We start from the raw sequence: 23,298 nt of genomic DNA, 5'->3' as shown, positions 1-23,298 counted from the left end.
ATAGTAAATTAAGCTTTCTATAATAAATGTTTAAAGGAATTCACCTCTGCTAAAAGATAAAATAATCATATCCAAAATGCAAGCTTGCAGTTACATAACCCACATGGTGATAGATAATCAAAATAAGCTACATAAAATCCTTGGTCAAATGGATGACCTAAATATTATCTCGAACAAGGCTGAAGATGTGGTGCCAATTCACCAGGATGCAAAATATGTTGAGCTTACCTCTGCATCACGTGAGGATCCTGAGTCCGCATAACAATGTAGCACAGTGCAGGTAGTCCAGCCAAGTGGATGGCTTGCCTGTACAAACAAAATTTAAAAGTCAGTTCTTTTGCATGCAAAGAGGTCAAAAACTAAAATACACACGATATTTCAAGAGGAATAAATCAGAAAACTTAACCACTCTAGACATTCAGCAACATACATTTACGTTTAGAGAAGATAAAGATATCTGGCAAGAACTTGGAGTGGACAGGAGTCTGTTGGACACCTTAGAATTAAGCAATTATGAAGGTATGGATATATGAGAAGGATGGCTCCAAATAAAACTCCAACAGCATACTATGAAAGGAATATTGCTCATAGGCTTTATGATGGCTGAGATACGCAAATTTCCAAAGAACTTACCAAACAAGATGTAAATTAGCAGCAAAAACTAGAACATTAGCTGTAGATGGAGAGGATGAACTGGAGGAGGCTCGTAAATACCCGCACCTAGCTTGTTAGAGCGGATAATTATTGATGATGATGATCACAAGAAGAAGATTTTGTCCAAAGCAGTTTGCTTTGTGATGCAATTTTCCTTTAGTGAAACTGAAAGTTTCAGAGGTATCAAAGCTAGAATGTTTCTGTTACGAAGTAATACAGCCCTTAAGCTCCTTTCTTTTATAAGAATCCACAAATAGTCTCCAATCTTCTGGCTTGTATTCACTCCCCAGCTGTTCTATCAGTCCTGGAAAGTCACAGCAGTAGGTCAGACCATTTTCCTTCTTAAAATACTTCCTGAACTCCGTATCTCTATGTCTGTACCAAGAAAAGGTAGTTCCAGGTGCAAGAAGATTCTTTCTTTCAATTGTGACTCTAGTGGTTCATTTTTTTCCCTTCATGGGCACGAGGTCTCGTATCAGATTACCCAACTCTGGATGGTTAAACAATTATGGACTTACTGCTTCTGTGGCTGCTGAAAATTCCATATCAACTTTCGTCATTGGAATTTGAGAAAGCTTTAGAAGCAGGTAAACTGGTAGGAGGCGAAGGTATTGGAATTTCCAGTCCATGAGCAACGGGTCTCGTTGCCAACTTTAAATTTGGATACACAATACTGTCCTTGTCTTTCTTACTAAATCCAGCTACTTCACAGGCAAAAGTAACGGTCACTGGTAAAGTCCTGGGGCTCGCGCCAAACCATCCCCATCCCAAATGGAAGGGCCTTATGTTTCCCATGGCTCCACTGTCGTAGGTTTTGAAGGGATGTTTTAGTAATTACGCGGGGAGCCCACGCTCTGTCCAAGTCTCCTAATTTTACTTTAAAATATGCATAATATAAACATTTCACCAATGCAGTTACTGGCCTAATCTGCCCCTTCATTATATAACACCAACACAAATAACAGAACGAGTCTGGATTATTCGCACATCTTCTAATTCCCGACACACTCGCCATTTTCACAACACAATATAAGCTGGTCATACTTCCACCACAGTCATGACACAAATGACTGCCACCAGATTAGGCCAAAATTCCACACTTCAGGCAGTAATAATACTTAAAATAGATTCTGATATCAGACAAGTTCAATGGAGGGGACAAATTCAATGGAGGAGATTGGATTGACGAACACGCACAACAAAAATAAAGCAAACTGGCCACACAAACAAGAGCCAATTCGCTGAACTGCAAAGCAGCACCAAGCAGCAATGACATTTAACACTAGTGATACATACAAGAATAAAAGATCAGCGATATTTCTGAAATCAGGAGACCTTATTTAGCTAAAATCACTTACCAGATCCTTTGCTGCAAAAATCACACTAGGTAGTGTAATTTACAAATGTAATAATGTACAAAAATCAATAGATTTTCATGTTTGCTCAGTGGAGAAAGGATCTCTTGTATTTAAAGAAATTGTAATTCCATACTCACGGAAATATCTAGTGGGTCATTTGACATATGTGTGGGTCAGGAACATATTTCTTTTTGGCTTCATATTTCCCACTAGACAGTTCAAATATGTACCACACATTTGTGTAGGCTTTGGTTTCTCTGTTACAATGTTCCAGTAATCACCAAAGATTTACACACTTGGTTATGAAACTGTCCCTATCAAGGGATGCAAATGATTTCAGAAATTTCTAGAAAGAATGACACTAATGACTGCCACCGAACTAGGCCGCAACTCTGCATTCCAGGCAGTAACAATTCTAAAAATAGACTCTGATATCAGAAGAGTTCAATAGAGGGGACAAATTCGGTGGAGGGGGTTAAATTGACAAACATGCACAACAATAACAAAGCAAACTGCAGCCACACAAACAGCCAATTCGCTGTACTGCAATGCAGCACCAAGTCTCAATGATGCAATGCAATTCATGTCATTTAACCGTTTTGTTTGTACCTTTAAAACTGAAGGACCTAAGCAATATGTGTCATTTAATTGTTAAAATGTGTGATCACAATTAACTTAAAAACCCAGTCTTGAATTCTCTATTATTTCACTTCTTCAAGTTGAATCCTCCAGCTGAATTATACACCAAGTCTTGATTTCTCTAATATTCATATTCTCAAGCTGAATCCTTCAGTCTTCATTTCTCATTTTCACTTCAAGTTGAATCCTCCTGAATCACCCTGTCTTGATGTCAACCCCAAAATCAAGAAATTCAAAGGATTTATAGTCTTAAGAGAAACTCTTTAGGTCTTTAAGTTCTCCACTACCTCAAATCTTTTGTCCTCTTTCCTTCATAATCAGTAGCCAATGCATAGAAAATAGCGAGTTACCAGAAAAGGAATAGATTTTTCACACAATTTATTTCCATACATCCTATGATCATTCAGTATGCAACGATTTTGACGGCATCTCTGGTTGTCATCAACTTTAAACAATTTCTTGTTAAAGAATCAAAAAGCGGCCTAGCATTCAAATTATAACAAAAATGAGAATAGGCTATATTTACAACCAGCATTTTGAAGTGTAAGTTTTGAATGACTTTTGTAACTACTTACATTCCAAAGCAGAAGTAACCAAAGGCAAGACCAAGCACCAGACCAAATGCATGGCGAGTGGCTGGACTTGTAGTTGAAGGATGAAGAACACTACGGAACAGAGACGCCAACCCCAAGGCCAAGAACTGGCTGACCAAGAAATTTACCTAGAAAGTATTCATAATGTAAGCAAAACCTTCTTAGATCATGATTATTCTTCCAATTACCGGTAAGTACTCTGCTTGTGCTCTTAAATAGAACTTTACACAACTGTCTTACCTACTGTAAACCTTCTGCCAATTAATATCATAAAAAAGGTCCATGCTTATAATTTAACCATTATGGATAACTTCTCCAATAAAATGTCAACTTTGACAGAAACAGCAACTCCTACAACACTGATTCAGTATGACTGTTTACACACCCTCCAATGACCAAAGCAGAATATTATTTCTCTGGCGAGAAAAGGACTGGTAGGCACAGACAAGTTTTACATTTATAGATGATTATGTTTAATGGACTCAATATTTCCACTATTTATAATTCAATTTAAGGGACCAAAACATAAATGTCATAAGTAATAAAATAATATGGATCAATATTAATTTAATATATAAATATATACAGACATACATGCTCTTAGAGTAATTAAATGCTATATATTATAACTTTTGTCTGGCAATCATAAATGGCTATTGGGAATATAACTAGATATCTCAAGAAACCCACATGAAAAAACTTTCACATTCAATGAAGCAGTTTCCATACTGGGTCTAAATAAATATCTATGCTATATGTATTTTTTTTTTAAAGGGAGGTCTGTTTTCTGTTGTCACTAGAAGTTCTATTCAACCAAAAAAATATTTTAAAAAAGATGAAGCCCCTGACCTGAAAATCTATGCCGCTTCCTATAAAGGGTCTAATACAATCAGAATCTCATTCCTGGAGACTAGTTAAAAGAAACAAAAGGCACCTGAGAGGTATGACCCTGAATGTAAAGTGAACGGTGACCAAGCTAAACAAACTTACAGACATAAGTTACTAGCAATACACTGAGCTAGACACTATAATACTGTATGTGTCCAATCGGATCGTGTCAAATACTCCAGTGAGGGAGATCCAGCTATATAAGTGTTCACCTACCTCGGCAGTATAATCTCCAGAGCAATAGGGTGCAAAAGAGTTTCTTCTTCTACCAACAAGTGAGAAACCTTCTCTGTGATGTTCAGATTCCAAAAGCACACTCTTACAAAGAGAGGCTCATCAAGATTGCAGTCATCAGAGATGAAGTTCCGGAGGTCCTGTCCCGAAGACCGGGATGGAAAAACTAAGAAATGAGGTGAGTCAGGAAGGTGGGATTAAGACATCTCCATTGGACGAGTCTGTATGTCCAGACTACAGTGGTTCGGACATGTGATGAGGATAGAGCCTACGAGAATGGCCCAAGTGCACTTGGAAAAAGAGGTAAAAGGAAAAACTCTCGAACACAAAAACATTTTAGAAACTTACTGACATGTATACATGGGATGATGTTGAAAAATGTTTGAAGGCAATGATATAAACAAATCAAAATATCTTGGCAACAAATATGCTGTAAAGAAATAATTTTTGTACCAGTATGATAAAAATTATACTTTCACATATGGAAAGACAGTAATTTCACAATCAAACTACACTGACTGACAGAGCAAATGCAACACCAAGAAGGAGTGGTTCGAAAGGGATGAAAGTTGGGGAAAAAACAGAGATGGCACGGACGAATAATTGATGTTTATTTCAAACCGATATGCAGGTTACACAATGCGCACGGCATCGACTCAGTAGGATGTAGGACCACCGCGAGCGGCGATGCACGCAGAAACACGTCGAGGTACAGAGTCAATAAGAGTGCGGATGGTGTCCTGAGGGATGGTTCTCCATTCTCTGTCAACCATTTGCCACAGTTGGTCGTCCGTACGAGGCTGGGGCAGAGTTTGCAAACGGCGTCCAATGAGATCCCACACGTGTTCGATTGGTGAGAGATCCGGAGAGTACGCTGGCCACGGAAGCATCTGTACACCTCGTAGAGCCTGTTGGGAGATGCGAGCAGTGTGTGGGCGGGCATTATCCTGCTGAAACAGAGCATTGGGCAGCCCCTGAAGGTACGGGAGTGCCACCGGCCGCAGCACATGCTGCACGTAGCGGTGGGCATTTAACGTGCCTTGAATACGCACTAGAGGTGACGTGGAATCATACGCAATAGCGCCCCAAACCATGATGCCGCGTTGTCTAGCGGTAGGGCACTCCACAGTTACTGCCGGATTTGACCTTTCTCCACGCCGACGCCACACTCGTCTGCGGTGACTATCGCTGACAGAACAGAAGCGTGACTCATCGGAGAACACGACGTTCCGCCATTCCCTCATCCAAGTCGCTCTAGCCTGGCACCATGCCAGGCGTGCACATCTATGCTGTGGAGTCAATGGTAGTCTTCTGAGCGGACGCCGGGAGTGCAGGCCTCCTTCAACCAATCGACGGGAAATTGTTCTGGTCGATATTGGAACAGCCAGGGTGTCTTGCACATGCTGAAGAATGGCGGTTGACATGGCGTGCGGGGCTGCCACCGCTTGGCGGCGGATGCGCCGATCCTCGCGTGCTGACGTCACTCGGGCTGCGCCTGGACCCCTCGCACGTGCCACATGTCCCTGCGCCAACCATCTTCGCCACAGGCGCTGCACCGTGGACACATCCCTATGGGTATCGGCTGCGATTTGACGAAGCGACCAACCTGCCCTTCTCAGCCCGATCACCATACCCCTCGTAAAGTCGTCTGTCTGCTGGAAATGCCTCCGTTGACGGCGGCCTGGCATTCTTAGCTATACACGTGTCCTGTGGCACACGACAACACGTTCTACAATCACTGTCGGCTGAGAAATCACGGTACGAAGTGGGCCATTCGCCAACGCCGTGTCCCATTTATCGTTCGCTACGTGCGCAGCACAGCGGCGCATTTCACATCATGAGCATACCTCAGTGACGTCAGTCTACCCTGCAATTGGCATAAAATTCTGACCACTCCTTCTTGATGTTGCATTTGCTCTGTCAGTCAGTGTATAATGGGCAGTCAAATGAAAACTGGACACCCACACAACGTGACCATGGAATGGTTTTAAATTCAAAAGTAATTACCAAAAGCATTAATACATTTATCGTGCTGGGAGACGAGACTGTCAATTCCAGTTTTGTAGAAAGAGGAAGTTCGCTGATGGATCTACAACCATAACCACACTTGCACTTCCTCATCCAAATGAAACAGACGTCCACAAATGTCTTTCTTCAGGTTGCCAAAAATGTGAAAATCACAAGGTGAAATATCCGGGCTGTACGGAGGATGTTGAAATGTTTCCCAACCAAATCGCTGAAGTGTACCCTTTGCCAGACTAGAAGTATGGGGGCGAGCATTATCATGCAACAGGATGACTCCGTTGGACAGCATTCCAGGGTATTTTGACTTTATGGCATGTTGCCGTTTCTTCATTGCGCTGCGCATTGATTGTGGTTCCACGCTCGAAGTCGACAGGCAGAGGGGCCCTGCAGTCAAAGAAGGAGGTCATCATGACTTTACCGGAACTTGTATGAACAGCTTTGGATTTCTTTGGCGGAGGAGAATTGCAATGTTCCCATTGTTGGCTTTCCCGTTTGCTCTCAGGCTCGAAATGGTGGCATGACATTTTGTCCCATGATGATATGGGACAAAATCGCATACTCTTCCTCATGGTACCACTGCAGATGACTCAGACATGACGCCATTCTTTCAATCTTTTGTCCCTCGCGTCAGTTGATGTGGAACCCACTGTGCACACATTTTACAGAAATGCAAGCTATCTTTGATAATGGCATGCACGAAGCCATGGCTAATGCTGACATGATCACAAATTTCTTCTTCCATAATTCATTGGTTTTTCCCGGATAAGGCCATCAATCCGCCCTATCACATCAAGAGTAATGGCCTGATGGGCCTGTCCTGGGTGCACAGTCTTGCAGTACGTGCACCCTTCTCGGAATCTCCTATGCCACTCGTGCACACTCGTCATGGACATGCAGTGTTCGCCATACACAGCAGACATGGGACGATGAGTTTTGCATACTGTACTCCAGCACCCTCAGCCACCATAAAACGAACTACACTTCTTTACTTGCCCCCATTTCTACAGCCGGACTAACACACTAAACCAATCCGCGCACCAACAAAGACATAACCCAACCACTGCGTGAACCTGTAAGTTGTCACTATGCAGTTCTCCCACCACAGCGATGGCAGTATCGATGTGTTGCCACCTTTTGCACAGAATGTGCGTTATGGTGGGTATTTGGTTTTCATTTGTCTGCCCCTGATATTATAAAGTGTTACCAACTAAACACAGAAATAAAAAATTAGCAAGACAACTTGCTTTACGTTGCACCGACATAGATAGGTCTTATGGCGATGAAGGGATACAAAAGGCCTAGGAGTGGGAAGGAATGAGCCATGGGCTTAAGGTACAGCCTGGTGTGAAAATGGGAAACCATTGAAAACCATCATGAGGTCTGCCAACAGTGGGGCTTGAAACCAATATCTCCCGGATGCAAACTCACAGCTGTATGCCCCTAACCGCATGGCCAACTTGCCCGGTAATAAAAAACATTAAAAGCCAGGAGTGAAACATAAACACACATATAAATGTAGCTCAATACAGGACAATATCTTCCATAAGTAACAGTGTTACCACCTTTTGCACAGAATGTGCATTATGGTGGGTATTTGGTTTTCATTTGTCTGCCCCTTATAATATAAGTGTTACCAACTAAACACAGAAATAAAGGTTAAATATTCTTTTGTTTTCTATATTAAATTTTAAACAATTAAGCACCTGATGTATATTCTTGGGTCATATCATTATCAACCGTGAACCTGTGAGTTTGTCACTATGCAGTTCTCCTAGCACAGCGATGGCAGTATCGATACGTAACAGTGTTGCCACCTTTCGCACAGAATGTGTGTTATGGTGGGTGTTCGGTTTTCATTTGTCTGCCCCTTATATTATGAAGTGTTAGCGAAATACAGAAATTTAAAAAAAAAAAAACAGTAGTAACACAACTTGCTTTACATCACACCAACTGGTCTGCTAACCTAAAAAGATTAGGACATGAACAGGTGTGTGTACTGATGTCTTACAGTAAAAGAGTGTGGTCATAGCATTGCCATGCAGTAATTTAAGGAACGAGTGCTACCCCGACAGACTTCAAATCTGTTGGAATATTACTGTGACACAACACGATCAAAGTAAATTTAGAATCTGTCATGAAAAAGAAGTCAGCTGGCTTAAATAATTCCATTTCTTATTAAAGCAAGTAACCTAAGCTACGTCACTGCTTGGATGAGTAACCACCTCCTGCCCCTCCTGCTGCTGCTGCTGCACCCTCTTTATTGCATGTTTCGTGAAAGAGCTTCCAGAGGTCTGCAAGCTTTGGATTTGGATAGTTTAAATCAATAACAATTTTTTAGGGGTTCTTGTTCATAGGACAGTTGATCTCTGAAGGTAACTCTGCCACCCCTTTTGAATATCACGCAAACTGTTTTGTCCATGTTGAGCTGGAATTTATTTCTTTTTGCCCAGGACACCAATAGATCCTAGCATTTCTGTAAGTCTTCTAAATTGGAAGAGCCAAGGGCCATGTCATCTGCATAGGTATGAAGAAAGATTTGCCCTTCAGATCGCTTCAGTATTTCCATGAAATCTGAAGTAATCAGGTTACATAAGAGCAAACTAATCAGGTCACCCTAATAGGTTGTGAAGATTGTCTCTTACAATGATTGTATTATCTTGTAAGATGTTTGCCAGTATGTTTGTCAGATAATTTACTTTTAATATTTGTCCAAGTTTATCAATAGGAATCTGATGATCCAGCATGTCGAAAGCCGTTTTGCAGTCTATAAAGATGACATGGTATTTCGTATCTTATGTCTCAGAGCTTCTCAGACATCTTCCAGCTGTTTGCCTGCCTTTCCTGAACCCATATTGTTGATCGGGGATAATTTCAGTAGTTAGCGAGGAGACCCTATCCGTAAGGATTTTGGAAAAGATTTTGAAGATTACATTTTCTAAAGCAATACCTCTATACGAATCGGGAGAGTCTGAGCTTCCTTTACCTTCATATTACAGTATCCTCAGTAACGAGGTTTTCCAGCTAGATGGTATTTCGCTCATCTCTAGACACTTGTTGAACAGTGCAGTCCATATTTTTCCTAACAATGGAAAAGCACTTTTCAAGCTTTCGTTATAGATATTATCTGGTCCGGCGGCTTTCTAATTTTTCAGTCCCAATATTGTTGTTCTTACTTCCTCCTCCATAACGGTGGGAAAACTGCAGCTTTCTCTTGTGCTCATTGTTTTCAGTGCAGTTCTGTCGTTGAGACTATGCTGGAAGTGGTTAATCCACGTATCTATGGCAACAGATTGACAGAATTTAGGAGTGTCTTGTATTCTCGTGTTAAGATGTTATAACCTTGAAGATGCTCTTGCTCTATGGAGAAGTGTAAGAAACCGTTTCCTTTTCTCATAGCAGGCAGCGTTGAAACATTGTTGTAATCTTATCTTCAGAGGGGAAATTATTTGTGCATTCTTGATGATTATTTCAAGCTTTAATGCAGCTGCTTCAATCTTCCCTTGCTGAATCGCTTCTAAATACTAGTACTTCATTGGAGGATAAAGCAAACTCTTCAGACTAAGTTACTGTTGTTTATACTTTGTTTTATCAATATTCCTTCTTCCGTTTCACTTGGAGGTGGGGTCTACCTTCACAGTTACTGATAGGCGTTTCCTTAAGGGAGCCATGTGCGAGTAGTACTTACTGTACTTACAAAGGTCAGGTCTATCGTACTCATACCATTGTGACAAATATAAGTTGGGAGGCTAGGATCGTTTCAAAGTTTAAATCCTTCTCCCTCCAGGTATTCAATAACTGTATTGCTTTTTGCATCTTCTCTATCGATGTGGCAACTGAAATCGCCTGCCAGGATGGTATCTATTTGAGATTATATGACACTGAGCATGTCAGAGTTTTAGTACACTTCATTTAGGTATTAAGTTATTAAAATTGTATCCGTCTCTGAAATCTACACCAACAGTCACTATCATTTTGATCATCACATTTCAACATAAATTAGTTGGATAAAACCACTGCAGAGTTACAATTTTACATGCTCACTCCCAACCATATGATGAAATTAGCAATATATTTGTTGATATCAGTTAAGGGGCCCAATATTATACTTAGTGACCAAAGAAGCAAGAACTATTGGTGGTATATTCAGATAGAAGTGAACTAAGAATTTAGTTTTGAAGCCCAAGTTAGGTAGGAATGAAGACATTGAAAGTAATTATGCATATGAATTGCTTTAAATAGAGGAACTGTCAGACTCGTTGGCTGAGTGGTCTTCGGTTCAGTGTCCCGGGTTCAATTACCGGCAGTGTCAGGAATATTAACCATCATTGGTTAATTTCTCTGGCATGGGGGCTGGATGTATGTGCTGTCTTCATCATCATTTCATCCTCATCACGACGCACAGGTCGCCTACGGGAGTCAAATCAAAAGACCTGCACCTGGCGAGCCGAACATGTCTTCGGACCCTCCCGGCACTAACAGCCATACACCATTTCATTTCAATAGAGAAACTTTCTAAAATGAAATGGGTGTTATATATTGCTAAGGAGTCAAACAGACTTGGGCAAAGAAAGTATGCACTGAGTCACGCAAAGTCAGAGGAGAAAATGGTTAAATAATATTTCAACATTTCAAGGATCATGGATATAAAAGATACAGGAATAAAAGGGTTCACAGTGTCAGCAGTGAATAGAGAATAAAGAGCAGGTTAAATGTTCATACAGACTTGCAAATTCAGCCTAATCCTGAAAGGTGTACAACACAGTATTAAGAAAATATCCTAATAACGTTATTGGTTTTATTATGCCCCAATAACTACTTCGCAGCTTTTGGGGATACAGAGGTGTTGGAATTTGTCTCTCGGGTTTTCATTTATGTGCCGGTAAATTTACTGACATGAAGCTGGCATATTAGGAATATTTTCAGATATCACCGGTCTGAACCAAGGCAACCTGCCAACTTGGAGCTCAGAAGAACAGCAGTGATCGTTTGAGTCACTCAGCTTGGCTTACTAAGAAACATTTGTTGAGGGGCAATCTGGAGAGGTCTTGAAGAAGGAAGTTTACAACAAAAAGAAAGCCAGATTAATACGGTAAAAGGGAAGAGACAAAAAGATAAGATTGAACACAGGATGTTAAAGACTAGGAGCACAGGACATCAGGAAACAGTATCTAGGAATCATATGAAGTATGGTACAGCATTAGTTTTCCAAATGAAAATAGAAATTTCAATTCCTCATGTACAGATTTGAGAACTGCTCTCCACTTTCCAAGCAGTTCTATGCATATAACATATTAGCTAGGTCAGATTAATGGTCTAAATTTTGGCACCTTACTGGCTCCTAGGCTAGAGCAAATACATAACATTAATTTAATCTTATGCATCATTTACACAGCACGCACAAAGCAAGCGAGCTTGTAGCTTTAAGAGAATATTGTGGCCCTAGCCACGAGACAGAGTATAAATAGAGAAGACAAACGATTGACTACACCTACCAAGTTGAACTAGAGGATAAATATAAATAATTTAGTAACGTGTACTTTTACTAAACCAATATTTATCACACGTATGTCAATCAAAGGAAGCAGTGAATTTTGGATACAAGTAAGAGTATAGATTTGAGACTGTTACCATCATTAAACTTTCTTATTTCAGATAATGTAGCTAAAAGGTAGCCTAAATTTTATTCCTGCATACCGATATAGATAATTATTAAATTTTCATGCAAGTTTATTAAACATAATTAATAATTAGCTGGGACTGATAAGCTTAAGCTAAAAATAATTTTTAAACTTTTAATCTCATGTTTCTTGTAACCTGGAAGTTGCTTCGATAATTCCTTCAAGAAAGTAGAAAGGTCTTTGCCTTTCACACAATCCATCTCTCTTTGGCTTTCTCATTTCTGGATTGTATGATTACCTAAACTGTTGCTATGTTGACTGCCTTCTCATTTGCAAGTAAATAGATCTTCCTTTGTGCAAGGCTGACTTAATCTTATACAAGTCAGCAAATGCTGGGAGTCCTGCAGTACCCAACAGGAACACAGGGTGTTCTCTCCTTCCGCAAGCATCCCCTGTTGCTCTATATAAATTCTGCATTTGAAATCCCTGAAATTCCCCACAGGGAATGCAAACAACAATGTTGTCCAATACACACACCTACACTGCTGAATAGGTGGCTTTCCCACTTTCTCTCCAAAAATATTTGCAACATCTTTATTCAATTATGCTTCTTCTTTCTTTCATTTTTAACATGTTCAAAAAGTGTAAATGTATGTTCTTACACTGATGATACAGAACTCAAGATAAACAATCCAAATTTGCCATAAGTTGCACCATATCTGCAAATAGCTCATTTGTAAAAGAGCCATTGGGTAAGAATCAAATGATGTAACCCTGCAACAATCAGATCAGAGGGCCACTTAGCAATTAAAAAGGTTAGTGTGCTCACTGTACTACTGTAAGATATTTAACCTCAAGACTAATGCTTTAGGATAGAGAAATTAGATGTTAAAAGCACAAGAGACAAGATGTCAAATAAAAGGAATTTTAACTGAAATACACGACGCATGTTTCATTCGAAAAATATCAAGGCCAAATCATGTTCCGAATACCAGTACATCAGTTTTAGCATTACACGACAGCAAATTTCTCATTATTACTCTTAGACTTCACAAATTGAAGAAATTCCAAGGAAATGCTTCATAGCATTTATCTCACGATAATTAGTACGCTATAAACATATCTTCAGATCATCACACGTCACTTGATCACATCAAATCTCGCGCCACACACCTCTTAAAGCTACACGGAACACCGTTTGTGGACCAAGACTTAAATACGAGAGGGCATGACAGTGACCTTGGTTGATCGATCAACACTGGTAAAGCGCTACACCCATTTAAAACTCAATTTTATGAATGGAAATATTAAACGATTGCTTCATTATGCATAATTTCATCTTCCACAACTAATGAAGATCCGTATACTGCTAAAGGACAGTCCATATCGAATCTACATACAGAACAGGCAATTTTATTCTATAAACACTACGTGACTAACTATTCAGAAACTTAACAATTTTTCCAGAAGAACCAGTTGTATTTCACTACTCGTACAGGAACACTTTACTAACCTGGTCGAGAGGGAGTCCGGATAAATCGGAAACCCAAGTAAATATACGGCTGCCGTCATAATACACATCCGTCCCGGTCGCCATGGCACGGCTTTTTGTTCACTTCAGGTTATCCCTCACACGTCTGGCGAAACAGGCATGTTAGGAGAGCGCTCTCTCTCATTCTCCCTCCTTTTGCTGTTGCAGTGGAGGGAGAGAAATGGGCGGGGTTGGGCGAATTCACTTCCCAATGACAATCAGAAGACGAAAAAAACATCATTCATATCGAAAGTGCGCCAAAGTATATAAATATGTATCACATTATATTTGGAGATCGATAAACACTGATGCAATCCCACGGTCGGAGAGGAAAATATCGACGGTGATTCATTGTTGTTTAGCAGTTCCATGCAAAACGTCATGTAGGTGTGCGCGAATACATCTAAATAAAACAGTGAACTAATGCGTTTACTCCCTGCTAGTTCTGACACACAGTATATATCACGCTACTTTCTATCAACTCGCGCACAGAACTAAATCCTAATCCTGTATCTCATTGGTATTAATGAGGTGCTACGGTCGTACGTATGTTAAGAATCATATCCTGTTCTTTATGATCTTGCTACCACTGAAGTGTTTCTTATTTTGCGTCACACAACCTTTTAGGTCAACTGCACATGAAACCTCATCTTAACGGGGATTACAGACAACAATAGCAAAAGTAAGTAAGTTCCTCCGCTACACGGAGAAGCATGGATCCCTATGTTAGTTATTTTTTCTGTCCTATTACACATACCGGTACATGACGTACACTGGTTGCCTTGGTGACCGTGGTGTCGGAAAATTATCGAAGCAAAACTGTCCGCGCTAATTCTAGATAAACCCCCAGCCCAAAACATATCCATATTATTGTGTCATTATAATACCGTAATTGAAATAACTCATCCGCAGAAATCAATGAGAGATTATTTGTTTAATTTTATGCTACAAAGGTTTAACGTTGAGGACATAAGCCGCTGTATAGTGCGCTAAGGCTCGTATTCACGGTGGCAATGTTGTCGCTACATTGCTGTGACTGTGCAAGAGTATTTTTTTTTTTTTTAATAAACTGTACTTGCCTCTGTTACTACAATATGATACGGTAACGTGCGGTGATGCCGATGCAATGGGGCATTATCGAATTGTCTTCCTTTGGAAACTCGAACCTTTCCGCGGAACTGCGACAGCAGTGAAAGTCCTGTTTAGCCCGGAGCCGGTAACAGTTATAGATTGCAATGCAGAATTCCTCTATGCAGTTCGTTACTTCCAAAAATAAGAAATTTATTTATGACTAGCTGTTGTACCCGTGCTTCGCTACGGAATTCTAAATTGTATACAGAATTCTAGATGAAGTCGTGTACACGTTGTGAATAAGATTTTATTAATTTGCATAATACCGAGCTCGCTAGCTGCAGTCGCTTAAGTCCGGCCAGTATCCAGTAATCGGGAGATAGTGGGTTCGAGCCCCACTGTCGACAGCCCTGAAGATGGTTTTCCGTGGTTTCCCGATAAATGCCGGGGCTGTATCTTAATTAAGGCCACGGCCGCTTCCTTCCACTTCCTAGGCCTTTCCTATCCCATCGTCGCCATAAGACGTATCTGTGTCGGTACGACTTAAAGCAAATAGCAAAAAAAAAAATGCATAATAACATAAGTTTTTTTTTTTACAATTTGTTTTACGTCGCACCGACACAGACAGGTCTTATGGTGACGACGGGATAGAAAAAGGCCATGAGTGATAATTTGCCTGGTGTGAATATGGGAAACCACGGAAAACATCTTCAGGGTTGCCGATAGTGGGTTTCGAACCTACTATCTCCCGGATGCAAGCTCACATCTGCGCGCCCCTAACCGCACGGCCACCTCACCCGGTAAATTAAATTTTAGGCCTTTTGTGACAGCTAATGGTGGACCTGTTGAGGATCCAACCAGCCTTCGGGCTAAATACCCAACATATACCCCCTAAACTACCATTTCACTTATCGCGAATAAATTCATTTAAGATTTTATTAGATTGCATGATAACATAGGTATTCATTTTTTTTTTTTTTTTAAGAATTTGTTTTACGTCGCACCGACACAGATAGGTCTTATGGTGACGATGGGATAGAAAAGGGCCAGGAGTGAGAAAGAAGCGGCCGTGGCTTTAATTCAGGTAAGAATGAAGAATCTACCCCACTTGGTTACCCTGTGGGTGGGGGCGGTAGAATACATCCACGGTAAACCCTGCCTGTCACAAAAGGCGACTGAAAGGGGAGCCAGCGGCTCTGAACTCGGAAGGGAGGGTGGGCACCAAGGTATCCCCAGCAGAGTTCGGCGTCAGGCTGCTTGCTTTCATCTTTACTATCTGACCTCCCTTTGCCCTCTCTTGTTCTTTTCCGTCCCCGACGTTATTAGGTTGCGAAGCCTATAGAGAGTCATTTTCACGCCCTTCGTGGCCCTTCCCTTTCTTTTGTCAATACATTAATGTTTTGACGTGTCGGTTCTCTTCTTCATTCCCCTCTAATTATTCATTTAGCGCATGGGTATCAAGACGATGTTTCTGTCGCAACGACCAGAAATCGCAAGCGCGCGCCTAGCCTTAGCGTCTCCATCCAACGGCAAAATGACAATGACCAGAGCCCGGATTTCCATGCAAATGCATGTTTTTAAATAAGCTGGTTACATTTTTCAAACCTTGCAAATATTCGTTTTATGACTTAACGATTCCAAATAACCGTTCCTTTTCCGTGCATGTTTGCACGTTTTAACCTTTTTAGGAGAAAATGCATGCATAATGCATATTTTGAAGATTTTGGATTTAATAGTGAATATTTGGACGTTTATATTGCATAATATGGCTTTTCTTCTAACTTTGGCGCATATATAATGTTAAGTTACATGATAGTGTCTTTTATTAACGTTGATTTGCAAAATTTGGGCCCGTTTTTACGCATTACATGTCTATTATTGAGGTACGGAGAGAAATAGAATGTATTCATGACGTCCTACCTGACAACCAAAGTTAGTACATACCGTACAGATCCTATAATCCAATTTCCCATCAATGAACTTAATGTCACTAATTAGACGTAATATCACTTAGTTAAATTAAATTTTTCCAGTTTTAGGTCGTAGACGGTGTTCCAGTAGATGCGCAAGAGGAATTCAGCAAAAAGAATGAGCAGCAAAACTTAATGTATATAAAATAACATTTTGGGAAATTGCCTGCTGCGATAACAAAGTTGGAAGCTACAGGTCGAATATTTATCTGTTATTGAAGACATTCGAACGTGTCTGCGATCATCGCACGGAGAAGTAGCTGCGGCAGCTAGAGATAAGCTGAACAAAGTGATCCGTCAAATCCTGATTTTGATTTCGTCAAGCTTATAAAAGACATTTTGTGTGGTGGAAACGCAAAAAAATATTTACAATTTGACCTCACGTTGTCCCAAATGTTTCCATTTAAGTATGCACCTGTCACTTGTTACATAGAAAGATAACTTTTTTCTGTGTTTAAGAATGTACTGACAGATAAACGGATGAGCTTAAGTCAAGAAAAATTGAAAAAATTAGTTGTTGTACAATGTTTCAAGAGGAACTGAAAATGTAACCATGTCGAAACTGAAGTTTGATAGTGCATATTGTCCACGTTATTGTGCTTGTTTTGCTATATGATAGTGCATGAATGCATGCATATTTCGAGATTTGATAGTGCATGGAAATCCGGGCTCTAACAATGACCATCAACAGAGTCTGTCATATACCCTCATTCCATATAAACACTGCGGAGAGGTTTCGAAATGAATCCAGGCGTTTGGCACACAATCTAGTGATTAGAAATTGTACACCACCACCACCTCTCCCATCCGGCCGGCCAGTATTCTGACGGTAAAATTGTTTTCCACCAACGGGAATCGAAGCAGCTAACCACGGTGTCAGACCGTATAGACTTGACGGCTTTCTTCCCTCTTAGGAGTGCTAACAGATGATTGCCGCCCAGTTTTACTTCCTCTTAATATACTCATCACCACGCCCCCAAGGGTTCGTAACTTTGAAGCGTGAGTTGGCGGTCACGGGGCCCTTAGCTGAGTCCTGGCATTGCTTCAACTTACTTGTGCCAGGCTCCTCACTTTCATCTACCGTACCCGGCCTCCTTTGGTCAATTCTTGTTTCTTTTCCGAACCCAACGGTATTACAGTAGGGCCCACGAGAGTTGAAATCTGACGTTTAGCGCCACCGGCGCGAAAAAGTTGACTAACGCTGCTCGAAAATGGCCTGTTGCTATGGCAACGATAACAAGAGATGCAACATTTTAGGACGCTATCATCACGTGGATTGGCTTGCTCTCAGTCACTTTTGTCGTTCATATTCTGACTGATTTCTTTTCTCGATGAAGTATCGTCTTCCTATTGTGTTTATTATACCGTAGTTTATTCCTGAATTGTACAGGTACCGTTAACAATCCGAGTTAAATAATAAAAAACTATCAATGTGGGTAGTGTTATTCTATTCTGTGATTAACATGTGCATTTGTTGAGGTTATTGTCAGAAATTGATGATTTTGTTAGTGATTATGAAATCTTTTATATATATCGATAATGTCGTGTTCTATCTTAAATGCTGGAATTATTAACACTAGCTTAGGAACCGGTCAAGGGTAAATGAATTGTATTAGGCCTAGGCCTACATGTTTTATTAAACACTCAGCCTGTCTGAAAGGGTGGTAGGCCGCAAATGGAGGTAACTATGACAACGCAGCGTACTTCGTAGTTACAGCTTTCGCCGCTCACCTGTCAGACTTCAACTCTCGTGGGCCCTACTATAGGTTTGCGAGGCCTAGAGAGTTTTTCAATTTCACGCCCTTCATCGCCCTTGTCTTTCTTTTGCTGATATCTTCATTCTTAGAAATGTTTCACCTTTTCCATTTGCCCTCCGAATAATGTAAATAAAGGATGGTTGCCCAGCTGCACTTCATCTTAAAACAATAATCATCACCATCACCTAGGTGAGTCTGGCATTGCTTCCACTTGTGTCAAGCTCCCCATTTTCATATTTCCTATCAAATACCCCTTGGCAGACTCTTGTTCTTTTCCGACCCCTCGGTATTAGGTTTGCGAGATCTACGGAGTCTTTCATTTTCACGCCCTTCGAAGCCCTTCACATTATTTTGCCGATGTTACTTTCGTTGACCTGTCTCAGTCTCATTCTTGGCTTTGACAATATGAAAGTGACCGAGGTATGAGCGACGCTAGTAATGCCATTCCTTATGCAGCCAGTCCCTGCTATGAATGGTGTGAAAATATCGCTCATGTGGTCGGTTGGTGCATGCATTTCAGAGGGCCTGGCAGGCTAATATGTAATAGCTACTTCTGGTCTGGAGAGGAAAGCAGCGGGAAACTACCTTACTCCTCAGTTCCCTAGTATGCTTCTTCAGTGACACCTAGCTGTTGGCGGAGCCGTGGAGGATTAAACCAGCCTTCGGGATGAATACCTAACATACACCTACATGTTTCAAAGTACCGGACCTCTCCCTTTGTTCGTATGATTAATATCAATAGAAGATGGTTGCTCAGCTGTACTTTTTCTTAAAACAATGATCACCACCACTAAACTTCCATTTTTACCCCTTCATGGCCCTTTCTTTTTCCGATACTTTCTTTCTTCGAAGTATCGGAACTTCATTTTCACTGCAAGTTAATAAAAATTAAGAGAGGATGGTTTTCTAATGTATTTACTAGGTATTTGTTTTACGTCACAACCGACACAGACAGGTGTTGTTATGACAGTGTTCTAGGAAAAGGCTAGGAATGGGAAGGAAGCAACCATGGCCTTAATTAAGGTACAACCCCAGCAGTTGCCTGGTGAGATAATGGGCAACCACGGAAAACATCTTCAGAGCAGCTGCCAGTCGAGTTCGAACCCACGCTTCCCCGAATGAAAGCTGACAACTACGTGACCTAAACCACATAGCCAACTCACAAGGCGCACATAAATAAAGTAGTTGGGATTATGTATATTCCTGGCATGAAAGCAGTTATTACTCATGGGTTATTTCAAACGTAGTTCACATTTAGCTCAACATGAGTTTATTATTGATTGCTTCGTTAAACACTCTTATTGATTCAGCAGAAGACAATGGGGAATTTAGATGGTTACTTATTTCAGCTTTCCCATGAACAATTCAAGTGAATACGCAGTAGAACATTGATTTTTCTAATAGTATCTATTAGCATCTGTGGTGTACTGTGATTAACTGCTACCCCCGGAGGCCCGGGTTCAATTTCCGGCTCTGCCACGGAATTTGAAAAGTAGTACGAGGGCTGGAGCGGGAACCACTCAGCCTCGGGATGTTTTTTTTTGCTTTAAGTCGCACCGACACAGATATGTCTTATGGCGACGATGGGATAGGACAGGCCTAGGAAGTGGAAGGAAGCGGCCTTGGCATTAATTAAGGTACAGCCCCGGCATTTGCCTGGTGTGAAAATGGGAAACCACGGAAAACCATCTTCAGGGCTACCGACAGTGGGGTTCGAACCCACTATCTCCCGATTACTGGATATTGGCCGCACTTAAGCGACTGCAGCTATCGAGCTCGGTTCGGGAGGTCAACTGAGCAGAGGAGGTTCGATTCCCATCTCAGCCATCCTCGAGGTGGTATTTCCATTATTTCCCACTTCTTCAGGCAAATGCCGGGATGGTACTTAACTTAAGGCCACGGCCGTTTGCTTCCCTCTTCCTCGTCTGTCCCTTCCAATCTTCCCATCCCTCCACAAGACCCCTGTTCAGCATAGCAGGTGAGGTCACCTGGGCGAGGTCCTGGTCCTACCCCTCAAGTTGTATCCCCCGACCCAAAGCCTCACGCTACATGACATTGCCCTTGAGGCGGTCGAGGTTGGATCCCTCGCAGAGTCCGAGGGAAAAACCAACCCTGGAGGTTAAACAGATTAAGAAAGAAAGAAAGAAAGAAAGAAAGAAAGAAAGAAAGAAAGAAAGAAAGAAAGATATTTAAAAAAGGAACTAATATCTAGGAACAATTCTTTCGCCTGCAGGGAATTCCGTAGACTGAATAACGACTAGTGATTTTTTCGAACGCGCCGTAATATTAAGGAGAAAATTCGCAGTGAATAGGATGATTATGAGATAGTAATAATCACTATAATGGAATGTCAGACTGCTTTGCTGTATGGTCAGCGTACTGACCTTCGGTTAAGAGGACCCCGAGTTCGAGCCGGGCCGAGGAATTTTACTCCGTATGGTTAATCTCCCTGTCTTGTAGGCTGCCTTTTTGTGTTCTTCATAATACACTTCTCTTCATTTACATATAACACATCACAACTACCAACCACCACAGACACACACAATACTGAATACATTCCTCCACACAGGATTGGCATCAGAAAATGGATCTGACCAAAAAACTGGGATAAATCCACGTGAAGTACAGACGCAAAATAATCGAAAAAAGGCCAGGACTACTACTACTACTACTACTACTACTACTACTACTACTACTACTACTAATAATAATAATAATAATAATAATAATAATAATAATAATACAGTACTTAATCTTCCTTCGTACACTATTGATCTTAAGAGAAGTCGGAATTTCAAAATGTTATCCTTGAAAGTGGTGGTGGTGGCGACAACTGTTTCATGAGGAAGACGGGTAAATATTGTCCTCTGTTAACACCAATCAGAGAGAAAATTGGGCGAGGTACGACACTTCGAAAACTGAAGGTACCGGCAAAGAAGGAAAGGGTAAATAAGAATGTAAACAGACTCTGGGATGGGTTTAAAGAAATTGTTGAGTAATGTGAAAACAGGTTTGTACCTTTAAAGGTGGTAAGGAACGATAAAGACCCACCTTATTATAATAGATAAATAAAGAGACTAAGATGGAGGTGCAGATTGGAAAGAAATAGAGTTAGAAATGGCTGTGGAAGTAAGGAGAAATTGAAGGACTTACTAGGAAATTGAATCTAGCAAAGAATTGCAAGAATTAGAAAACAAGGTTTTTAACATCACTGCAGACGCGAATTTTAATTAAGTATTCTTCTCACAAATGCCTGAAGATTGTTACAAACACTGACTTTTTATTCATGCCACCTAGTGTTATTACAAAAGTATTTCACCATAGACGCTTTTAAATATTTTAAATATGTACTTTAGTATATAAGTTTTTAAACACAACTGTAGACGCGAATTGTAATTTAAGTATCATTCACACATATTCCCTTACCCCCAATCTCCCCCCCACCCGCCCTTTTCATTTAAAGCACCTAGAACAATAGTTTTTAGGATCCCATGGGACATAGTTTTAAGATATAATGTACTTACTGTCCAAATGTTCTCGTCTAAGATATTTATATACAGCTGAATATGACCACTAAGTGGTCGAAACATGTTCTGTGTGTGCTAATGTATTTTTAATTTTGCCTAAGGCAAAAGAAATGAAGTATCAATTAGGTGGCTTTTTAGATTAATTTGTTGATTTCTTGATCTAGCAGAGAAGGCAGCTAAGGATAACATGATGGGAAACATAATTATTTGATTATTGTCTGGTTGAAGGAGCTATACCAAATGAATCGAGAGTTGCTATAGTAGCTCCTGTGTATAAAGGAAATGCTGAGAGACATAAAGCTGAAAATTATAGGCCAGTAAGTTTGACATGCGTTGCATGTAAGCTTTGGGAAGGCATTCTTTCTGATTATATTAAACATGTTTCCAAAATGAATAACTGGTTCGATAGAAGGCAGTTCGGTTTTAGGAAAGGTTATTCCACTGAAGCTCAACTTGTAGGATTCCAGCAAGATATAGCAGATATTTTGGATTCTGTATCGCGATTGACCTGTCTAAAGCATTTGATAGGGTGGATCATGGAAGACTACTGGCAAAAATGAGTGCAATTGGACTAGACAAAAGAGTGACTGAATAGGTTGCTTTATTTCTAGAAAATAGATCTCAGAGAATTAGAGTGAGCGAAGCTTTATCTGACCGTGTAATAATTAAGAGGGGAAATCCTCAAGGCAGTATTATTGGACCTTTATGTTTTCTTATATATATATACATGATATGAGTAAAGGAGTGGAATCATAGGTACGGTAAGGCTTTTTGCGGATGATGTTATTCTCTATAGAGTAATAAATAAGTTACAAGATTGTGAGCAACTGCAAAATGACCTCGATAATGTTGTGAGATGGACAGCAAGCAATGGTATGTTGATAAACAGGGTTAAAAGTCAGGTTGTGAGTTTCACAAATAGGAAAAATCCTCTGAGTTTTAATTACTGTATTGATGGGGTGAAAGTTCCTTTTGGGGATCATTGTAAGTATCTGGGTGTTAATATATGGAAAGATCTTCATTGGGGTAATCGCATAAATGGGATTGTAAATAAAGGATACAGATCTCTGCACATGGTTATGAGGGTGTTTAGGGGTTGTAGTATGGATGTAAAGGAGAGGGGTTATAAGACTCTGGTAAGACCCCAACTAGAGTATGGTTCCAGTGTATGGGACCCTTACCAGGATTACCTGATTCAAGAACTGGAAAAAATCCAAAGTAAAGCAGCTCTATTTGTTCTGGGTGATTTCTCACAAAAGAGGAGCGTTACAAAAATGTTGCAAAGTTTGGGCTGGGAAGAACTGGGAGAAAGGAGACGAGCTGCTCGACTGAGTGGTATGTTCCGAGCTGTCAGCGGAGAAATGGCGTGGAATGACATTAGTAGACGAGTAAGTTTGAGTGGCGTCTTTAAAGGTAGGAAGGATCACAATATG

At 40.6% G+C, this 23,298-nt stretch overlaps 1 protein-coding gene across 2 annotated transcripts in view; it reads right to left on the bottom strand.

Annotated features, from left to right (window-relative positions):
• oys (oysgedart) overlaps positions 1 to 13,656 on the bottom strand; it is a 119,197-nt gene extending 105,541 nt beyond the window's left edge. For both annotated transcript variants that reach the window (XR_011017622.1, XM_067138321.2), the window contains exons 1-3: positions 13,523 to 13,656; positions 3,227 to 3,372; positions 229 to 306 (exon numbers count right to left, since the gene is read on the bottom strand). Coding sequence is in view for 1 of the 2 variants with exons in the window: in XM_067138321.2 (XP_066994422.2) it covers positions 229 to 306; positions 3,227 to 3,372; positions 13,523 to 13,606 (308 nt within the window). In the remaining variant the exon portion in view is untranslated. The remainder of the gene's footprint in view (positions 1 to 228; positions 307 to 3,226; positions 3,373 to 13,522) is intronic.
• Between the last annotated feature and the right edge of the window lie 9,642 nt (positions 13,657 to 23,298).

This window comes from Anabrus simplex, chromosome 1 (genome assembly GCF_040414725.1).
Source record: "Anabrus simplex isolate iqAnaSimp1 chromosome 1, ASM4041472v1, whole genome shotgun sequence".
Lineage (NCBI taxonomy): Eukaryota > Metazoa > Arthropoda > Insecta > Orthoptera > Tettigoniidae > Anabrus > Anabrus simplex.
Note: the sequence above shows the minus strand (reverse complement) of the source record. Positions and strands in the feature narration are given on the sequence as shown.